Below are 20,015 nucleotides of genomic sequence, written 5' to 3'. Positions count from 1 at the left end.
CGAACAAACGTCGGAAGTAGCTCACATGTCTGCCGGACATTGTCACAGCTACACTGCTGTGTACTTACTGTACAGTGCGATAGTGTACTGTACAGAGCCCAGGATGTCCGGAAGCAAGAGGAAAAGCAGTGGTGATGTGGAGAGGACTACTAAGAAGCACAAAGCAATAACCATGGAAACAAAAGTGAAAATAATTGAGAAACTGGACCGAGGCGAAAAGATGGTAGACATTGCTCGTTGTTATAACATGAATCGTTCAATCATTGGCACAAATCTAAAGAACAAGGCCAAGATCATGGAACATGTAAAGTCTGCTGTGTCCTATGAAGTTCCTCTCTTAGTTTACCATTCAGAGAACTCCAAGGCACTCAAAAATATATCCAAGGACGCTCTACCTGTTGTGTGGAAGAGTAACTCCAAAGCCTGGGTTACACAGGCCATTATCCAGGACTGGGTTTTCCACCACTTTATCCCAGAGATAGAGAAATATTGTTTGGAGAAAAACATTCCATTCAACATTCTTTTGCTGCTTGACAATGCACCAGGTCACCCCCAATTCATGGATGACTTTCATCCCAACATCAAAGCAGTGCATCTGCCACCGAATACTACGGTGCTCATCCAATCTATGGACCAAGGAGTTATTGCGACTTTTAAGAAATATTATTTATGCCACACTTTTCATCAGGCAGTGAAGGCTATTGATGAAACGAGAACAACCTTGTGACAATTTTGGAAAGACTATAACATCTACAAAGCCATAAAAAACATCAGCTTTGCTTGGTGTGAGGTTTCGGCTGTCACCATGAATGGGGTTTGGAAGAACCATTGCCTGCACTTTGTTCATGAAGTTCATGGACTTGAGCAGATGGGTAAGGAGTCCAAAGAGGTCTTCAACAACTTAGTGACCCTTAGCACAAAGCTGGAGCTAGATCTGCAAGAGGATGACTTCACTGTACTCCTTGCTGTGCAACACGAGGCGCTTACTAATGAGGACCTGATGGAATTAGAGGCCCAGCGAAAAGATGGAGAGCCAAGAGGAAGATATAACTGAAGAACCAAAGAGATGCACAACACAGGAAATGGAAAGTGGATTTTCTTTGCTTGAAGAGGCACTGTTAGTATTTGAGGCACAGGACCCCAATGTAGAAAGAATACACAAGTTGCAGCAGCCATTCAGAATGCCATCCAGTGCTACAGAGTCATCTATGATGAGAAAAAAAAAGAGCCACTGCTCAGACATCACTGGATCATTTTTTCCCCAGAGGGTAGACAGAATTGAATCCATCAAAAAACCTGTGTCATCAACATCAGGTGTGAGTGAAATTCCATCTTGCCCTCCATCTCCTATTGATGATCCTTCAGCTCCATCAACATCAGGTGTGGGCCAAATTCCATCTTGAATCGGACACAAGGGGGCGCCAATCTCAGTGTAGATGGATCCTGGTTGTGCAGGAAGAGCAGAGACGCAACCATCACTGTTCAGCAATGCAGAGAATTTTTTTTAAAAGGAACAGGGCCAGGTGACACGTTTGGAAGTACGTCTTCTTGAGACAACTTCTTCAGTGGTCTGAAGAAGAAGCAAGTGCTTCCAAACGCATCACCTGACCCTGTTCCTGCCCTGCCATTGGTCGCCTGCTGAGGTCCTGACTTCCTTGCTGTCCATGCTGGTTTCGGCGCCATTTTTAAAAAACTCTCTGCATTGCTGAACAGTGACCGCTGCATCTCTGCTCATCCTGCACAACCAGGATCCATCTTCACATCACAGTCTTCACAGACTGAGGGCTTACCAAAGGCATTCCTTTACCATGCTACTATACTTCTTATGTTTGTGAGTAGTTTTTAAACCTTGTGTTACCAATACATTTTTAACCCTCTACACTGAGTATGGCGCCCCCTTGTGTCCATATTTTCTACAGAGTTCTGCTTCGCTCTATGGGGATCTGCCTTCACCATCCATCACCTAGGACCCTTTGACTATGGACTTCCCTTTCTCCATTTGTCGTTTCATTGCCACCCCATTTTGAACTCATTACTATTGTATGCTTATTCCCCTATTTGAATTTGTATTTTTCCTGCTGTATCCGTCATTTGTCACTAACCTATCTAGACTCTTCATGTGTGGTCCTCTCCCAGCGCTGTTTTGTTTTTCGTTTATACAAATTCCATCTTGCCCTCCATCTCCTATTGATGATGATCCTTCAGCTCCGTCAACATCAAGTGTGGGCCATATTCCATCTTGCCCTCCATCTCCTATTGTTGATGATCCTTCAACTCCAACATCTACCACCTACCCTCCCTCCTCCAGTTAGTAACTCTCTTCCACTATATGCCAGTTGTGGTACTGTACCACCATTTTAAGATAACTGTAAAAGCAGAATAGTTTATTTACAGTTGTACTGTCCTACCATTTTAAAAAAATTAAAGTAAAAATTGTTTATTTACAGTTTTGTGGGGTTTTTTTATGCTTTACATTGTATAATTGTGTCAACAGTGTATAAGACTGACTTTGTCGGACTTACAAACGAATCCGATTTACAAAACGTTTTCCCGGAACAGAACTCATTCATAAGTCGGGAACATACTGTACATGTAAATCAACTGGTTTACGTGAAAGTTATAGCGTCTGCAAATGGCAGTATACAGTGGGGCAAAAAAGTATTTAGTCAGCCACCAATTGTGCAAGTTCTCCCACTTAAAAAGATGAGAGGCCTGTAATTGGCATCATAGGTAGACCTCAACTATGAGAGACAAATTGAGAAAAAAAATCCAGACAATCACATTGGCTGATTTGGAAAGAATTTATTTGAAAATTATGGTGGAACAGTTCATCTCAATACTTTGTTATATATCCTTTGTTGGCAATGACAGAGGTCAAACGTTTCCTGTAAGACTTCACAAGGTTGGCACACACTGTTGCTGGTATGTTGGCCCATTCCTCCATGCAGATCTCCTCTAGAGCAGTGATGTTCTGGGGCTGTCGCTGGGCAACACGGACTTTCAACTCCCTCCAAAGGTTTTCTATGGGGTTGAGATCTGGAGACTGGCTAGGCCACTCCAGGACCTTGAAATGCTTCTTACGAAGCTACTCCTTCATTGCCCGGGCGGTATGTTTGAGATCATTGTCATGTTGGAAAACCCAGCCACGTTTCATCTTCAATGCCCTTGCTGATGGAAGGAGGTTTGCACTCAAAATCTCATGATACATGGCCCCATTCATTCTGTCCTGTACATGAATCAGTTGTCCTGGTCCCTTTGTGGAGAAACAGCCCCAAAGCATGATGTTGCCACCCCCATGCTTCACAGTAGGTATGGTGTTCTTTGGATGCAACTCAGCATTCTCTCTCCTCCAAACACGACGAGTTATGTTTCTACCAAACAGTTCTATTTTGGTTTCATCTGACCATATGACATTCTCCCAATCCTCTTCTGGATCATCCAAATGCTCTCTAGCAAAACTTCAGACGGGCCCGGACATGTACTGGCTTAAGCAGGGGGACACGTCTGGCACTGCAGGATCTGAGTCCCTGGCGGCGTAGTGTGTTACTGATGGTAGCCTTTGTTATGTTGGTCCCAGCTCTCTGCAGGTCATTCACTAGGTCCCCCCCGTGTGGTCCTGGGATTTTTGCTCACCATTCTTGTGATCATTTTGACCCCACGGGGTGAGATCTTGCGTGGAGCCCCAGATCGAGGGAGATTATCAGTGGTCTTGTATGTTTTCCATTTTCTAATTATTGCTCCCACAGTTGATTTGTTCACACCAAGCTGCTTGCCTATTGCAGATTCAGTCTTCCCAGCCTGGTGCAGGTCTACAATTTTGTTTCTGGTGTCCTTCGACAGCTCTTTAGTCTTCACCATAGTGGAGTTTGGAGTGTGACTGTTTGAGGTTGTGGACAGGTGTCTTTTATACTGATAACAAGTTCAAATAGGTGCCATTGATATAGGTAATGAGTGCAGGACAGAGGAGACTCTTAAAGAAGAAGGTACAGGTCTGTGAGAGCCAGAAATCTTGCTTGTTTGTAGGTGACCAAATACTTATTTCCCACCATAATTTGCAAATAAATTCTTTCCAAATCAGCCAATGTGATTGTCTGGATTTTTTTCTCAATTTGTCTCTTATAGTTGAGGTCTACCTATGATGCAAATTACAGGCCTCTCTCATCTTTTTAAGTGGGAGAACTTGCACAATTGGTGGCTGACTAAATACTTGTTTGCCCCACTGTATATACACTAATACCTTGGATTACAAACGCCTCCATTAATGTAATTTTCGGTTTATGAATGAAAATCCACTGAAAATAATGCCTTGGTTTACAAATTTTTTTTGCAATACAAAGTGTATGTCAGGGCTGATTTTTAAATACAATTACTGGCTTTTTTTTCCTTCATTATAGCTCAATGAATTAGCTATCACTTTCCCCGGAGTTACAGGAAACTGTTTCTTTTAAGAAACTAAAAGGAAATATTGTTTTTCTTAACTCAGGGAAATAAACTAAAAGAAAAAACTTTCTCTTTCTCTCTTTCTTTTAGCTGGGGGGAAAGCGACAGCTGAATTTCTGAGCTATAGTGAAGAAAAAAAAAAAAAAAAGCGGTAATTACATTTAAAAACCGGCACCATAATAGAAAAAACTGTGTGGGGTTCCCCATCCTATCCATACCAAGCCACATGCCCTCAACATGGGGGGGTGCTTTGGGGCATGGGGGCGTTTTGGTTTACAAATTTTTCGCTATACGAAAAGTCCTGCAGAACGAATTAAATTCGTAAACCGAGGTATTACTGTACTGAGATTTTAAATTTTTTTTAACTAATAATGGTAGCGATCAGCGACTTATAGCGGGACTGAGATGGGAATTCTGACACTGGGCAGTTTTACTGTTAGGGTGTGTGTGTGTAGTGTGTGTGTTTCACTGTAAGCACACTGCTTTGCATGGCTCTTGTTTACTTACAGTTCTCTCCCTCCGGGTAGAACGGTTAAGTAATTTGTACAGATCATCAAGAGGCTTTTTAAATATTTGCAGGGGTAGCTGCTGGAATAAATCATTGTAAGAGTGCTGTAGGTCACAGTCTACTGACATAGGCAAGCTCCTCAGATATAAATTTTCCATTAGTTTTTCCCAAAAACACAATTTATAGGTAGGTGAATGTGGGGAGGGGAAACAGAGGGGTGGGGGACAGGTGGAAATCTGTAGTCCAGTAGGGGAGAACTCAAGGATGATAACACTGCCTATGATTTTGTGCATCAGAGGCAGTGTTCTCAGCCAACTATGGGAAGTTTGAAGCTCAAAAGATTTCTGTCAGAACAGAAATTTTCTGTACTTGCAGGAAAAAAGGACAAAAACATGGGGAAATATTTTTCACCCCAGACATACAGCAAACAAAGTGTTTAACAAGTCCTGTAGACTACGGCATGTGGCAATCACTGTGTTTTCTCTTATTACAAGTTCTAGAGTATGAATATGCAAGTTTCAGGCTGTGCATTCATTTGGACTACTAAAGGATACTAGTATCATTGATAAAAGATTACTGCATGTTAACAAAATCTGTCGAGAGAATGCAGCTTTGGGCTGATGATTTTACCTTCAGCAGTTTCACGGCACAAATTACATTATCATCTACTGGATTGGAGAATAAGGCATCCAACAGCTCCTTGAGGCCACTTTGCAGGATCTGTGCTCTAGTCACCTGACCCTTCGCCCCTTTTATCTAAAAAAAAACAAAACAAAGCCAGACAGGTTGTAGAGCCAAATTAAAAAAGTGCACTGATTCAACCCTCCAAATTCTCCCCTCATATGCTGGAATCAGGTGCTGGCTTGGAATCCATGCTTCCCCCACTCCAAAGAAAAGTCTCACATCAATGATGTCACAGGCAAAATTTTAACAACCGACAAGCTTTAGCACATGATTCCACCACCAGGACCACCCCCTCAGACATGAGCTTGATCATAAAGGATCCTCTATGATAAAAAGCTTTACTCAAGGTTTGATTTAACTTAAATAGTTTGTTTGGACCATGCTGGTCCAAACAAACAATTTCCTTCACCAATACATGCAACCGCTGGGAGTACAGTATACACTGTATGTAGCAACATTACATACAGTATATAGCACTGTGTTCTGGCAGCAGTACCGGGCCTTCCTCTGCTCAACCTGACTCAATTTTGTTCTGGGAAAGGAAAGTCTCTGTATCGCTGAAAGAACTCACAGAGCTGCATACTGTATGTGCTCATGCATACAACGGCTACAAACAGTTTTTACAGCACTCCCAGTGTATACATATAATAGTGAAGGAAATGGTTGGTTTGGGACAGCTTGGTCCAAACAAACGATTTAAAAGTTAAATCAAACCTGAAGTTTAGCTTTATGCCCATACGGTGAAACATGTCAGAGAAGACATCATCTTTCCTTTTTACAGGATCTTTCCTTTTTATTCAGGCACTTCATGTTACCACTTCTGATAAGCAAATCTTTAACAATCTTACAAACATTTATTAGCTTCCAAGTCCTCAAGTGTAAGGCTACTTTCACACTGAGGAGTTTTTGAAGCATTTTGCATTAAAAAAAGTGCCTGAAAAGCTCAAGAAAAACGCTTCCCTATGTATGTGAATGTGTATCTTGTAAAGCGCTGAGCAAACTTTTGGCGCTATATAAATCCTGTATAATAATAATATCTATGTTTTCACACTGAGGCATTGCGCTTGCGGTGTAAAAACTCCTCTTTGCAGCATCTTTGGGGCATGTTTGGGGAGTTAAAAAAAAAAAAAACGCCTCAAAAATGCATCTTTCCATTGAAATCAATGGAAAACGCCTGAAAAGTGCCTCTGAGAAGCATTTTTGGTGCAGTTTTTAAGTCGTGTGTCCTTTAAAAACACTCAAAGTGTGGCAAAAACGCCTATGCTGTGAAAGTAGCCTAAAATCCCTGGTGCTTTCCTGCGCCCAGTGAGCCATACGGGCTGCATATAGCCGCCAATACAAATGCATGGATTTTGTACTCGTCTAAACACCAATAGCTTCCCCGTGGTGTTTACCTGCACATGTGTGTATTTCCGCACACCACATTTGCATATGAGGAAATACACCATACACGCATGTGCGGATAAATGCCCAAGCAGAAGCAATCAATGTTTACCAGAGTATGGCTGCCAATACAGGTGAATGTTTTTGTTTTTGCCATCTTTCCCCAAGAGCAGGCCGCTTGAAAACTTGTAAACTAATAAACCTGTGTCCCCTGACATGTACCGTGGCTACGGGAAACAGTAGTGATGTAGGGGGCAGAGGACAGAACTGCAGCACATATTGGAGAACACACATTTGATACAGGCAGAAGAGTACGGGATGTTAGGATTCTACTGGCAGTTTTCCAACAGCATGAAAATTTAAAGACTGGACAATGGGACACATAGGGCCTGTTCACACTACAAACTGCATGTGAAATGCACAGGAACGCTGTGTGGTTCCTGTGCGATGCACTAGTATTCGGTGCAGTGTGATTTCAGCCCATTCAACTTAAATAGGCTGAAATCACACTCCAACAAAAGTAGAGCATGGACTATGTTTGGAAACACACTGCAACTGGATCACATGGTACTTCTGTACAGGGCTCGACAAATCCCAGGAGCCAGGTCGCCATGCCAACTAGAAATTGCATCTTGATGCCTGGGGTTTGTCAGCCGTCTGCTGGCAGGTACTGGGACGCCACTCTGAAGGAAATCCCTGTGCCTTAATCTCCTAGCTGTTCTCCCTCTTCAGCCAATCACAGCTCAGGGATAACACAGGGTGGCAGGCTCCACCCCTCCATCCAATCCCTGGCTGGCACCATGTGTGAAGTGTTCCAGTCCTGCCCTCTCTCTGGCAGATAGTGATGGCAGCTCCGGGGATGTGTTCCGGAGCACTGGTGGCTCTGCTGGAACTCTGCTGGGGGAGGGGAGACCATTGTATGAGTACATGTGTCTGGCAAGGGGCCTCACTGATATATATGGGGCCCCTGTATTATACCTATGGGGGGGGCCCACACTGTTTCTCTTTGCTCTGATCATATGTCTAGGAAGGGGCCACATTGAGCATGTGCGGATCATATGTATCGTGTGATATGGGATGGGGGGGGGGAACCTGTGCTGTGTGATATGGGGGGGGGGCTGTATTGTATGATATGGGGGCTGTACTGCAGGGCTTGACAAATCTCAGATTGCCAAGGTGACTATAAATTGCGAACTGACACCTGGGCTTTTGTCAGCCATCGTGCACCGGGATGCCGCTTTACTGATCCAGGAATTGGAAATCTCCTATCGGTAACTCTCAGTGTACAGAAAAGAGGCATTCTAATTGGTCATCACGCGGACAGCGCTGACCAATCAGAATCTGTCTAGCCTGTCCTCTCAGTGCTTGGAAGAGAAAAATCCACAGAGATTTCAAATCCCCGAACTGGTGAATTTGTGTCCTGGTATCTCTTTCCTTACGTTCGCCCTTTCAAAAAATTGGCTCCCAACTTTTTTAGCTGGCTCCTAGATTCAAAGCAAATTTGTCAAGCCCTGCTTTGTATGCGATCCAGTGCAGGCAAACACACTGCATTTGCAACTTGCATTTGGGGTGTCATTAACTTATTGACACCCACTACAGATCGCACATAGAGTGCGTTTTGAACGTGGTGTGGGAAACGCACATGGAACGTGGATTTCCAGCACCGCGTTCTGGTGTGAACCGGGCCATAGTATTGTCTTTTGCAGGGAATTTGTATTTTTTTTAAAGGGCAATAGAGTTACTTTAAATGTCAGAACTTAACTTTGAATTATTTCTACAGTACTTTCAATAATATTTAAAAAAAAATTGTTTTTTGAAACTTGGAGGTGGCATCAGGTAGATACCCTACATGTCAAGCCCAAAACATGGGCTTGCGCCCATGAAATGGCAAAAAAAAAAAAACCTCTATACACAAAACTGTCCATAAGTGATGTTTAAAAGCTCCTACAAGTCATTAGAGCTCCAACTGTGGAGTACATGGCGATATATACCACATGTAGCGCAATAGCCATTGCCCTGACACACGTATTTATGGGTTTGCACATGGTGGCTTAAAGTGGAAGGGAAGTTAACCCTAGCAAAGCTTAAATCTACTCCATTCTAAGCCTATTCTATCTACTCTGTAAAAGGAAAGATGCTTCTACTAACCTATTCTTAAATTGCTCTGGTCCGGTTACATGATCTCTCCAGTGGAGAGAGGAAATTGTCGACAAATGGCTGCATAGGCTATCTATGTGGAATCCGTTGTTGGCGGTCCCTCTTCTACACTGAAGCCGGCGCTGAGACCCGATCATGTGACCAGACTGAAGTGACTTCAGAACAGATATGTATAGACACCAATCCTTTTACTGAGAAGATAGAAGTACAGAATGAGGGTGGGAGCAGATTTAAACTTAGTTAGGGTTTGACTTACCTTCCATGTTAAACATTTTTTTTGGTCACTTTAAATGTTTAAAACTTTTTTTTTATAACAACTTTATTGCTATCACATAGGGGAAAATAGTCCCTTGTGTGATAGCAAACACCTTGTGACAGATTATGTTTATTGGGAGATCAGGGGTCTATTAGATCCCTGATGTCTCTCCTGCACTCCACTGCAGCTAATTTTTTCCTTAGTCAGTGCTGCTGGGGAATGACAGTTCTGAACCAGGAAGGGATATAAAACACGTAGTGGATGTTTGCTGAGATCCCTGCACCCTAACAAGGGACACCCCGCCATGTGTGAACGTTCGCTATTTATGAATGAACTACCAGCGATGTTGTCCCAATGCCATGTTTAAACACAGCTCATTCATAAAACTGACAGCACTGCAGCCACCCATCCATCATCCATTGGCCGGACTGTATTCGTAAAAGCAACCCTTAACAGCACTGCTGGCTGCGAGTTCTTTTTTTGGGGAATAGCAACTTAGGCGTCTGAGACAGCCCTTGCTGCCAATCACAAATTTGTCACCTTCCTGGCAGTTGCATCTGACTAGGGAATGGTGGGGGGGGGGGGGGGGGGGAGCCTAGCCAACCACCCTGTTAAGGAACGAAGGGATGGATTTTAACAGGACCACATGCCAACATGGTTTATTAAGGCAGTAAGCAGACAGGTTATGGTATGGTGGAATGAAAAAGCCCTCCCTTAGGCCCATATGAAACACAGAGGAACTAAAAGTATTCTTAAAGAACAATTTATCTACATGTCCCATTAACATAAAAAAATATCGGCGTTTGTTTATCTTTGAGGATAGTATCTGGAGCCATGCAAACAATTCCTTTTTGCCCTGGACCATTAGTGAACTGAACTGGAGGGTCACAGCACAGGTATAGTACAAACTAATCTACCCCCACAAACATAAATGTATTTCTAGAAATTTATGCGGTTTCTGGATAGACCTTTAATGAACTAATAGATCTTGATGAACAAAACTCAATAAACACAATAGGGGAGACAAGATTTTTTTTTTGTTCATCATTTGCAACTAACCTCAAGGTTAAGATAAAGTTCACCCAGGAAAAGTACAAAAGCATGAAATCGCTTTCTTGTAGCTTCATCGCCCTTTGCTGCCTGGTCTCTCTTCTCAAATTCTGTCTGACACCTGAAATGAGATCATAAGAAATGAGAACTTATGTGAAGGAGACTTAGCTCAGTTAAAGCCAAGCTGCTATTTCTCATTTTTAGGTTCAACCAAAAGGTTGTTGTATAACGTACAGGATCATCACAAAATTAGAAGAATGGATAAACAAAAAAAACAAAAAAAAGTACAATAAATTAAAAAGGTAGAGAAAAAAAATAAGAATAATTGAACAAAAAATACAGATATGAATACTGTATCCCAGGACCAGGGTAATGGTCCTGGGTGAGCAATGTATAATACTCGTCTTACCATAGTTACAGCAAAACGTACTAGATACAATGGCTCTGAGCTAAATGCAGGCTGAGGAACACTGAACCAGTGGAAATGGTGGTAGACCAGCAAATCAATAGTGCAACCAACAACACTGGATAGCATGAGGACTGGAAAAGAAGTAGTGATGAAAACAAATGGATGTGGATCCGGGATGGATGTAAGGGGAAGGGAGGGGGGAGGGGGTTGGAATGGAAGGATGAAAAACACAATGGGGGGGGGGGGATCTCATATTTCAGAGGATTCCCTGTATACATTCCAAGAGAGCCATGTCTAGTAGATTTGCTGTGAGCTGGCAGCAGCTCGCCTAGCATAAAAATACATTGCTGCTGCCTGTCTCCCGGGTTCTGGATGCACGTACCCTCTGCTGTGACTGGACAAAACATGTGTTTGTCAGCAGGTTTCAGCCAATGATTATAGCTGAAACCTGCTGATTGGCTGTGTCCAATCACAGAGTCCTGTGTTTACAAACACAGCACAGAAATCTGGCTGTTTCTGCAGAGAGAGAAAAAAAAAAACAAAAACAGCCTAATCTGTGAAAGCAGCACATATTACACACATCACACTTGTTAGGCACACAATTAACCCCATTGCCTCTAGATGTTAACCCCTTCCCAGCCAGTGTCATTAACATAGTAACAGCGTACAGTATTATATATGATCAATGTATTTAGATAGACACACATATATACATACATACTGTACATAGTATAGTGAACGCTATAACATGGAAAATGGTGTGGAAATTTTTGAAAAAACTACTTGTCCAGGGACTAATTGGGGCCCCAATCTACTTAAAAAGTAAAAAAAAAAAATTTAACTAGATCAGTATTTAAATCAGAAGTGATTTTATGAATATCTGGGGTTTTTAAAAACAAAAGAGGCTTTATGGTGACTTAAACGTGTAATATTTTTAACATTGTGCTGTTTATCTCCTCCTGCCCTCCCTGCCTGTCTCCAGCACCACCCCAGGGGGCTAGTAGAGAGGAGAGAGACCTTGCAGTGTATTGAGCACCGATTGGCTGCTCGTCAGGAAAGGGGAGTGTCAGGGCTTATACTTTATCCCTTTCGCTACCAGAGCCATTTTGCATTTTTGCACACGTTTAAAAAATCATTTTAGATTACATAAAACCCCCAACATTATATATTTTCTGAAAGCAGAGTCCCTAGAGAATAAAATAGTGGTAGTTTCAATTTTTTTATGTCGCATGATATAACCGCAAAATTTCAGTAAAAAATACAAGTAAGTTCATTTTAGGGCACAAAAAAGCAATAAATTGCTTTATTTTTTTGTAAAATTTAAAAGATGAGGGTGCAGCGAGTAAATAGATATCCAACTTGTCAAACTTTAAATTTGTGCGCGCTCGTGAAATAGTGACGAACTTCAGTACCCTATATTTTCTATACGTTGACAGTTTTAAAGCCCCTTATAGGTCATCAGTATAGTGTTACAGAGGAGGTCTGGTACTAAAATTATTGCTCTCATTCTGGCGAGCGCGGTGATAAGTAACATCTGTATCACAATCGATGGTTTCATGCGTAGGGCGCCCCAGCGTGTGCTTTTAAGTTTGTAAGTGCGTATATGTGGGAGTGGGGGCCTCGAAAAAAATTTTTCGGGGGGGGGGGGGGGGGGGGGGGTTTGGAGGAGGATGGTAAGTGCTTGGGTGCAACTTTAATTTTTTACAATAAAAAAAGCAACTTTATTTCCCCTATGTGATGATTTTTGGTGACATCCAAGATCTAAAAGACCCTGGATGTCTCCCCTCTGCTCCACTGGGTATTGCATTACAATCTCTCAACGGGGACCCGGAAGTGACATCATAACGTCATTTCCGGGTCAGCACAAGAAGGGGAGTGAACTTGTCCACTCATCTCCCTCCCCTCTAGCCGACGGCGAGCCAGGCCCGCAGATGGGCAAGCGAAGCCCGGGAGACCTCACGCCGAGGGCACGGAGAGGCTGGCACTGAGTGGAAGTAATCAACAGCAGCAAAACAAACAAGTCACAACAGGACTCAATGTGCTAAAAACCTCCAACCGGAACTATAAATTTTTTACCATATAAGCGTGATAAGTGTGATAAGCATGACGATACGCGTTGGCGGTGACGCACTTCCGGTCGGACATCATCTTTATTTACATTGGACACCCATGCAAGTATATCTGATCTGAGGTTTGATTTGTGATGTGATTCATGTGATGAACAAGATGATTTAAAATGTGAGCATATTTTGTTATGTGATACTTTGGTGAATAAATAGTTTTACACTATGCAAGCATTCACTTATATTTTCTGAGGGATCAAGTGGCTGTAGCCACCTTATGTGCCTGAAGAGGAGATCTGCTGCCCTGTGAACCTGTGCTGGAATCTGTACATGAGGGGAGACCAGTGTGGAGAGCTGTGGAGGATTACCTATTATTAAGGATTTATGTGTTAGTGATCCTGAAGGCCTTTTGACCCTGTGCAGGTCGCAAGAGGGAGGTGAGCGGGCAATTCAGCCATTTTGGGATATCTCTGCACATCTATCAGCACATTTTTTCAAGAATTGCTGTGGACTTTATATATTGTTAGGTGTTTTTCACCTCACAGGACTTTATACATTTATTTATTCATGTTTGTCTGTATGATCAGTCCTTAGTTTAAGCATTGATTGAGATGCACGTGTTTTGGGTTATATGATGGGAAGAATTTATAGTTCCGTTGGAAGGTTTTTAATCACATTGAGTCCTGTTGTGACTTACTTGTTTGTTAAGGAGCACTATTTGATCCCATTGGATTACTGGGGGCACTATTTATGTTATTTGGTCCTTTTAGGACCTCGTATTGACACTTGTCACACATGATTTGTGAGGTTTTTTTGCATTATTTATTATTGTGCATTTATGTTATTTGTGTCACTATTTTTGCACTGTTTCACATATTCATCTATGTGTGAAGGATTTTTATGGTAGTAGCGCTGCATTATGTTTTTTATTTCTATTTTTTGTCTATGGGTATATGACTGTATGTGGCAGCTTTACCTTTGTTAGTAGGTATTAGTTTTTAGGTAGGAGCGCAGGAGATTTGTCATATTTAATCAACGACAGCACTGCAGCCGACTGCTTGCCCACAGCAGGGCTAAAGGTAGAAAGAAACTACCTGCCCGACGCCTGGAACTACATGTCCCAGGCGTCGGGCGATAGGAATCCAACATCCCTGACATACATACTATAGTGGATGCTATAACTTTCACACAAACAAATTAATATACACTTACTGGGATTTTTTTTTTTTTAACCAAAGACTGGTAGCAGAATACATTTTGGCCTAAATTTATAAAAAAATTTTAATTAGATATGTTTCATAAAGTAGAAATTATTTTTTTCTCAAAATTTTCAATCTTTATTGTTCATATAATAAATAAAAAATCCAGTGGCGATCAAATACCACCAAAAGAAAGCTCTATTTGTGTGAAAAAAAGATAAAAATTTAATTTGGGTACAGTGTCGCATGACTGAGCAATGGCCAGTTAAAGCAGTACAGTGTTGAATAGCAAAAAATGTCAAGGTCAAGTGGTTAAAATGGGCCTACATTCCATAGATAGATCAACAATTCTAGCCCTTTACTGCTTTGATGAATATATAGTCCAGTGAAGGGCAACAAAATAAATAAGGGGGGTGGTTGACCCCAGCTATAAGGATCAATTACATAGATTAGTTATTCACTCTGGAGGAGAAGAGCTTAAAGTATAACTAAAGAGAACATTTTTGTTTTAGTTTTGAATAGAGTGGAGAAGGATTAGAGCGCCTGTCAGTTATTACAGCTGGCTTTGTCCTTGTTAGGGAGAGTCACCCTCTCCATTTGTCATGATTACCATTATCATTGAAAGTTAAAGTAAAAAAAACCCCAAAATTTTGGGTTGTCACCAGAAAAGTAATGGAGGGGAAATCTTCCAATGGGGACACTAGTTATGGAAACCTGGGGGTCCCCAAGGAATTCCCTTAATTTGCAGGGATTATTTTTCCCATTGCAGAAACTTCCCTTCACTTCCTGTCCCCATAGCCAAACAGGAAGTGAAGGAAATTCTCTCTCATATATATATATATATATATATATATATATATATATATATATATATATAAAAATACAAACCCCAAAGCATTCTAAATATATAAACGCCCTTTTTTCTCCTTTTTTTAGAAAGTGATCACATACCCTCTGTTCTCCGCTGCATAAGGAGCTAAGAGAGCTGGGGGAGGAGAAACGGCAGTTCATCGGTCTCATGCTCCCTTATTCCACCACTTGTGAACAAGACCCTGGGAAGTGTGAACCCCTTCACACTGTCTTATCAGAGAAAGCAATCCACTTCCCTCCACGGGGAATCTCCAATTTAGAGACATGAATTCAGCAAACGCATGACCTGTTTTGCAATTTATTGTGGATTTTATTTTTTACCAATATTTATACCCATACTGAGCACTTTCCACTTTCAGTTAGAGTGTGCAATGTTATTGTGTATTATGTTTACTGTGCATATATTGTATTTTGGCACGATCTACTCAGCAAACGCATGACCTGTTTTGCATTTTCAGCACTTGGCACTTATATATTTTTTTGGGGGATTATTTAGCACTAGTTATCTATACCTTTCAATACAGTGTGGTCACTTTATATGTATTTTTATATCATTGCACCTACTTAGTTTTTCATGTGAAGCACTTCACCAATATTGTTTTTTTTTTATGAATTCATTTACTTCACCTCTTGAGCAGCAACTGTCTGAAGTTCCAGTTCTGTGGGTTTATCACCAGGTTACTAGACAGATGATTGCACAGACGTGCTCCTGTGTATGAGAAGTTTGGTACCGATGTTGCCTTAAAAACAATTTCAAGAGCATAGTTTTAGACAAAAGAAGACATGCTCATCTTATTGGTTTACTTTATTTAGAACCCTGCATGCAAAGATGACAAAAACAGTTCACACATTAGAAAAATGTAATCAATACCGATATGTCCGCACTCTTCACACTTCTCTACCCACTATTTTTGGCTGCAATAGTAAATGAATGAACTACAAGTCCCGACAGCTTAGCGGCTGTCAGCTTGTAGTTCTCAATGAACAACCATGGCACTGTGGAGCACCGTGAAAGTTCATTGAATCTTCCAATCAGTATTTCTGCTTGCCTGTACTGGAGGTATGGGCAAGCAGATATTCTGACACAGTCAATGAACAACCACGGTACTCTACAGCACCATGGGTGTTCATTGAGAACTACAAGCTGACAGCCGCTAAAGCTGTCGGGACTTGTAGTACTTTTTAGAGCAGCCACAAGCAAGATGACTGGAGCTCATCCATACGCGACTCAAAACACATGCTCAACCTGGCTACATTCACAACCCATTTATACTTCCAATGCTATGGACCAGCCTTTCACAACCTTACTACCCTGGAGGAGGAACCCTTAAACATGTTTAAGGCCCTGAAGAAACCCGATAAAAAAATAACACTAACACGTAGAAAGTTTTAAACATAGGAATAAATAGGCATACCTAGTATATTTGACACCGTTCGGTTTTTACAGCATAAGTGCACCCTTGCACTGGTGGCCTGTGCAAGCTGGAGATCAATTCATCATTGCTCATGTCTCAAGGAACCCCCAGAGACCTCAGGAGAAACCCTGCTTGAAATAGGCTGCTATAGATGTCCTTTTGCCCCTTACTTTACAGCCCGATAAGTACCTGCTGATAGACAAGTTCCACAAGTTCCTGTAAGGATTCTTCTGTGGTAATGCAGTTGTTTAGCACATCTGTAAACTGGTAGACTTCGGCCTCAAAACTCCCAGGCTGTTGAGTTAAATGGTTCAGTAGGTCTTGAACATATTCTGACAAGCTCATCTCATGGACTGGATATGCTCCATTTTCTTCTACAACATTCTAAGACATGCAGTACAACAGGTTAACAGTGTCAGACTCATTACACAAATAAAACATTTAAAAAACAAGGCTTACAAACAAGGCTTGCTTCAGGCACCACATCCTGAATGGTATATAAGTAACAGGACAGAAAATATGGATTTTTAAGGTGCCAAGCCAAAGTCAGACCATGAATACCAAATTTTATTCACATGAATATAATTATCATTAAAATCAGCAAAAATCACCCCACTTTAAAATCACATTTTATTGCTTTGTAACCTGAAATGAAGACAGACACAGTTTGAGTTTTATCCAGCTTTACTCAGTGCAACTTATAACATCCAAGTGAAAGTTATACCACGTCAGAATTTTTTTTTTTTTAAAAATTCAAAAAACAGAACCACTCAGTTGGAAAAAGGACCACCCCTTGTGTTCTGTTTAACCACATTTTGCTTTAATTCCAGCCTTTAGTCTGTTGGGATATGTCTCTACTAGCTTTGCACATCTAGACTTTGCAATATTTGCCCACTCTTCTTGGCAGAACTGCTCAAGTTCAGATAAATTTGATGGTGGCCATTTGTGGGCTGCAGTCCTAGTCATTCTACAAATTTTCAATGGGGTTTAAGTCTGGGCTCTGACTAGGACATGCAAGGACACTCATCTTTTTCTCCTTCAACCATAGTGCTCATTTTTGCTGTGTGCTCTGGGTCATTGTCGTGTTGGAAGATAAACCTTCTTCCCAGTGACAACTTTCTGGCAGAGGGCAGCAGATTTTCCTCAAGAATTTGACGGTAATTTGCCTCATCCATTTTCCTTCTATCCTGACAAGTGCTCCAGGTTATTACCGTCTCCATGCTTTACTGTAGGAATGGTGTCATTTGGATGGTGAGCTGGATTGCATTTCCTCCAGACATATTGTATAGTTTATTGTTGAGGCAAAATAATTCAACTTTAGTCTCATCTGACCAGAACACCTTTTCCTATGTGTCCTCAAAATCTTCAAGGTGTGCTTTGACCAAAGCTCAGTCATGACTGCATGTGGCCTTTCTTGGAGGAGTGGCTTTTTTCTTGCAAACCTCTCATACAAGCCACATTTGTTAAGAATTTCTGCTATTGTTGTCACATGCACACAATGAAGCAGTTGCAAGAATTTGACAAAGAGTGGTCAAAGTTGCTGTAGGCCTCTTGGTAGCCTTTCTGACCAGCTTCCTCCTGTCTCTTTTCTCCTAATCCAGGGAGGGTCTGTGTTGTACCAAATACCTTCCACTTCTTAATAATAGACTTCACTCTAGTTGCATAACCGGGGACTGAAATGCTCCAGGAGAGCTCTTTTCATGCTGAGCTAATCGAAATGACCACAGCTGATCACAGTTGAAAGTCAAATGGCTTTATGTGCCATTGAGAAAGTGACTAACTACTCCTGAAGTCATTTTTAGGTGGGGATGGTCATATTTCCAACTCCAAGATTCTATTTTTTATATTGTTTTTTCTGGCATGTTTGGATGTCATAAGCTGCACTGAGTAAATACAGATAGATAAAACAAAACTGTGTCGGTCTGCATTTCAGGCTGCAAAGCAACAGAATGATTTTTTTTTTCAAAAGCTGGGCAATCCTTTTCTATACCCACTGTAAGCTAAAACATGTCCCTAGGGGAGATATTGCAGGACAATGCTGTCGGTTTTTTGTTTTGGAGTGTGTGGACCCTTGACATTATATATATATATATATATATATATATATATATATATATATATATATATATATATATATATATTTAATAATGAATTTTAAATGCACAAAAACAAAATAGAATACCCAATTGTTTGGTAAAATATAAAAGATGATGTTAAGCCAAGTAAATAGACACCAAATCTGTCAGACTTCAAAATTGCGCACACCTGTACAACAGTGACAAATTACGTACATTTTATTATCCATAGGCAACGCTTTTAAAAGTCTTTAAAGGTTACCACTTTAGATTTACACAGGAGGTCTGATGCTACAATTATTGCTCTTGATCTGATGTTCGTGGTCATAACTCACATTTGTGGTGCGATTGCTGCTTATGTACCGATGCAGGACCAACATGTGCATTCGCCTTTGGAGACGGGGGTGCGTTAAGATTTTTTTTTTTTTTATTTACGCTGTCCTTTTACTTTTTTTTAAAAATCACTTTTAATGTTATCACAATCAATGCAAACATCCCTTGAAATAGCAGTGACAGGTTCCCTTTACTGAGATTACAGTTTTAGACCCCAGATCTATCCTCTGCCTGGACAAGCTTCAGATCATACAAAGAACAGCATGGCAACTTTGCTCTGAATTTAGCTGAAGTGCAGCAGTTCTTCCAAGCCATCACAGGAAGCTGCATTAGGTGAACCTCATTGGAAAAACTGAACAGGTATTTGTGGGACTTTGCAGAAAAGCTTAGAAAAACAAAGTGCAGATGCTCATCTAAATAAATGCTGTGCAACATTTAATTTATTTTTTAATAGGAGGCAATATCTCTACTTTAAGTTTTGGAGGAAGAGAAAACACCTCTGTCAAGTTTCTTGCTCTCCCTGAGCCCACTTGGGAGATAACTCACTTCCTGGCCCTCTGATGGCAGAATGAGAGGAATTGGTGTCACGGCTCTACTAGAGTGATTTCCAGCTTCCACAGCGGCCCATCAAGTAGGAGATATACATACTTACATTGTGCCAAGCTGGACCAATGCAAGTATGCAATAATATCATTCCGGAGTTCAGCTTTAAAAAGGGAGACTCTGCCAATCAGAAAATCCACATTCTAAGTGTCATACTCACATTGCACTCTACAGAGTATCCAGCAGGGTAAAACTCAGCAGCATTCACAGACAGGGTGGAGATGACTGTCCCTGATTCAGGAGGCTGGGTTTTGGATACTGCCATTGTCTGGGTAAATAATGGAGTCTTTTTCTGACTTATTTGATCTACAGAGAAAAGATAAAAAATAAATAAATGACATGACATGTAATACAATTTACATATTCAAAGTGAAAGTAAAGGTTCAAGGTTATTTACCTTCATGCATTCTTTGCATTAAGGTAATACTTACCTGAGCCCCATTGCAATCCAGCAATGTGCTTGAGAGCCTCCGCTCTCCAGGGACTCTACATCCTCATTTGCTGAGACAGCAGTGGCAGCTATTGGCTCCCATTGCTGTCAATCACAGCCAGTGAGCCAATGAGGAGAGA

At 41.3% G+C, this 20,015-nt stretch overlaps 1 protein-coding gene across 2 annotated transcripts in view; it reads right to left on the bottom strand.

The window, feature by feature from the left end:
* The window catches only part of PAIP1 (poly(A) binding protein interacting protein 1), a 30,735-nt gene extending 10,978 nt beyond the window's left edge, over nt 1-19,757 (bottom strand). For both annotated transcript variants that reach the window (XM_089687793.1, XM_089687794.1), the window contains exons 1-5: nt 19,606-19,757; nt 16,624-16,818; nt 15,647-15,759; nt 10,488-10,599; nt 5,579-5,704 (exon numbers count right to left, since the gene is read on the bottom strand). In XM_089687793.1, coding sequence (XP_089543919.1) covers nt 5,579-5,704; nt 10,488-10,599; nt 15,647-15,759; nt 16,624-16,818; nt 19,606-19,710 — 651 coding nt within the window. In that variant the 5' untranslated portion in view covers nt 19,711-19,757. The remainder of the gene's footprint in view (nt 1-5,578; nt 5,705-10,487; nt 10,600-15,646; nt 15,760-16,623; nt 16,819-19,605) is intronic.
* Between the last annotated feature and the right edge of the window lie 258 nt (nt 19,758-20,015).

This window comes from Staurois parvus, unplaced genomic scaffold, assembly GCF_062004578.1.
Source record: "Staurois parvus isolate SC_StPar_1 unplaced genomic scaffold, SC_StPar_1.0 ptg000438l, whole genome shotgun sequence".
In the NCBI taxonomy this organism is placed as follows: Eukaryota; Metazoa; Chordata; class Amphibia; order Anura; family Ranidae; genus Staurois; species Staurois parvus.
Note: the sequence above shows the minus strand (reverse complement) of the source record. Positions and strands in the feature narration are given on the sequence as shown.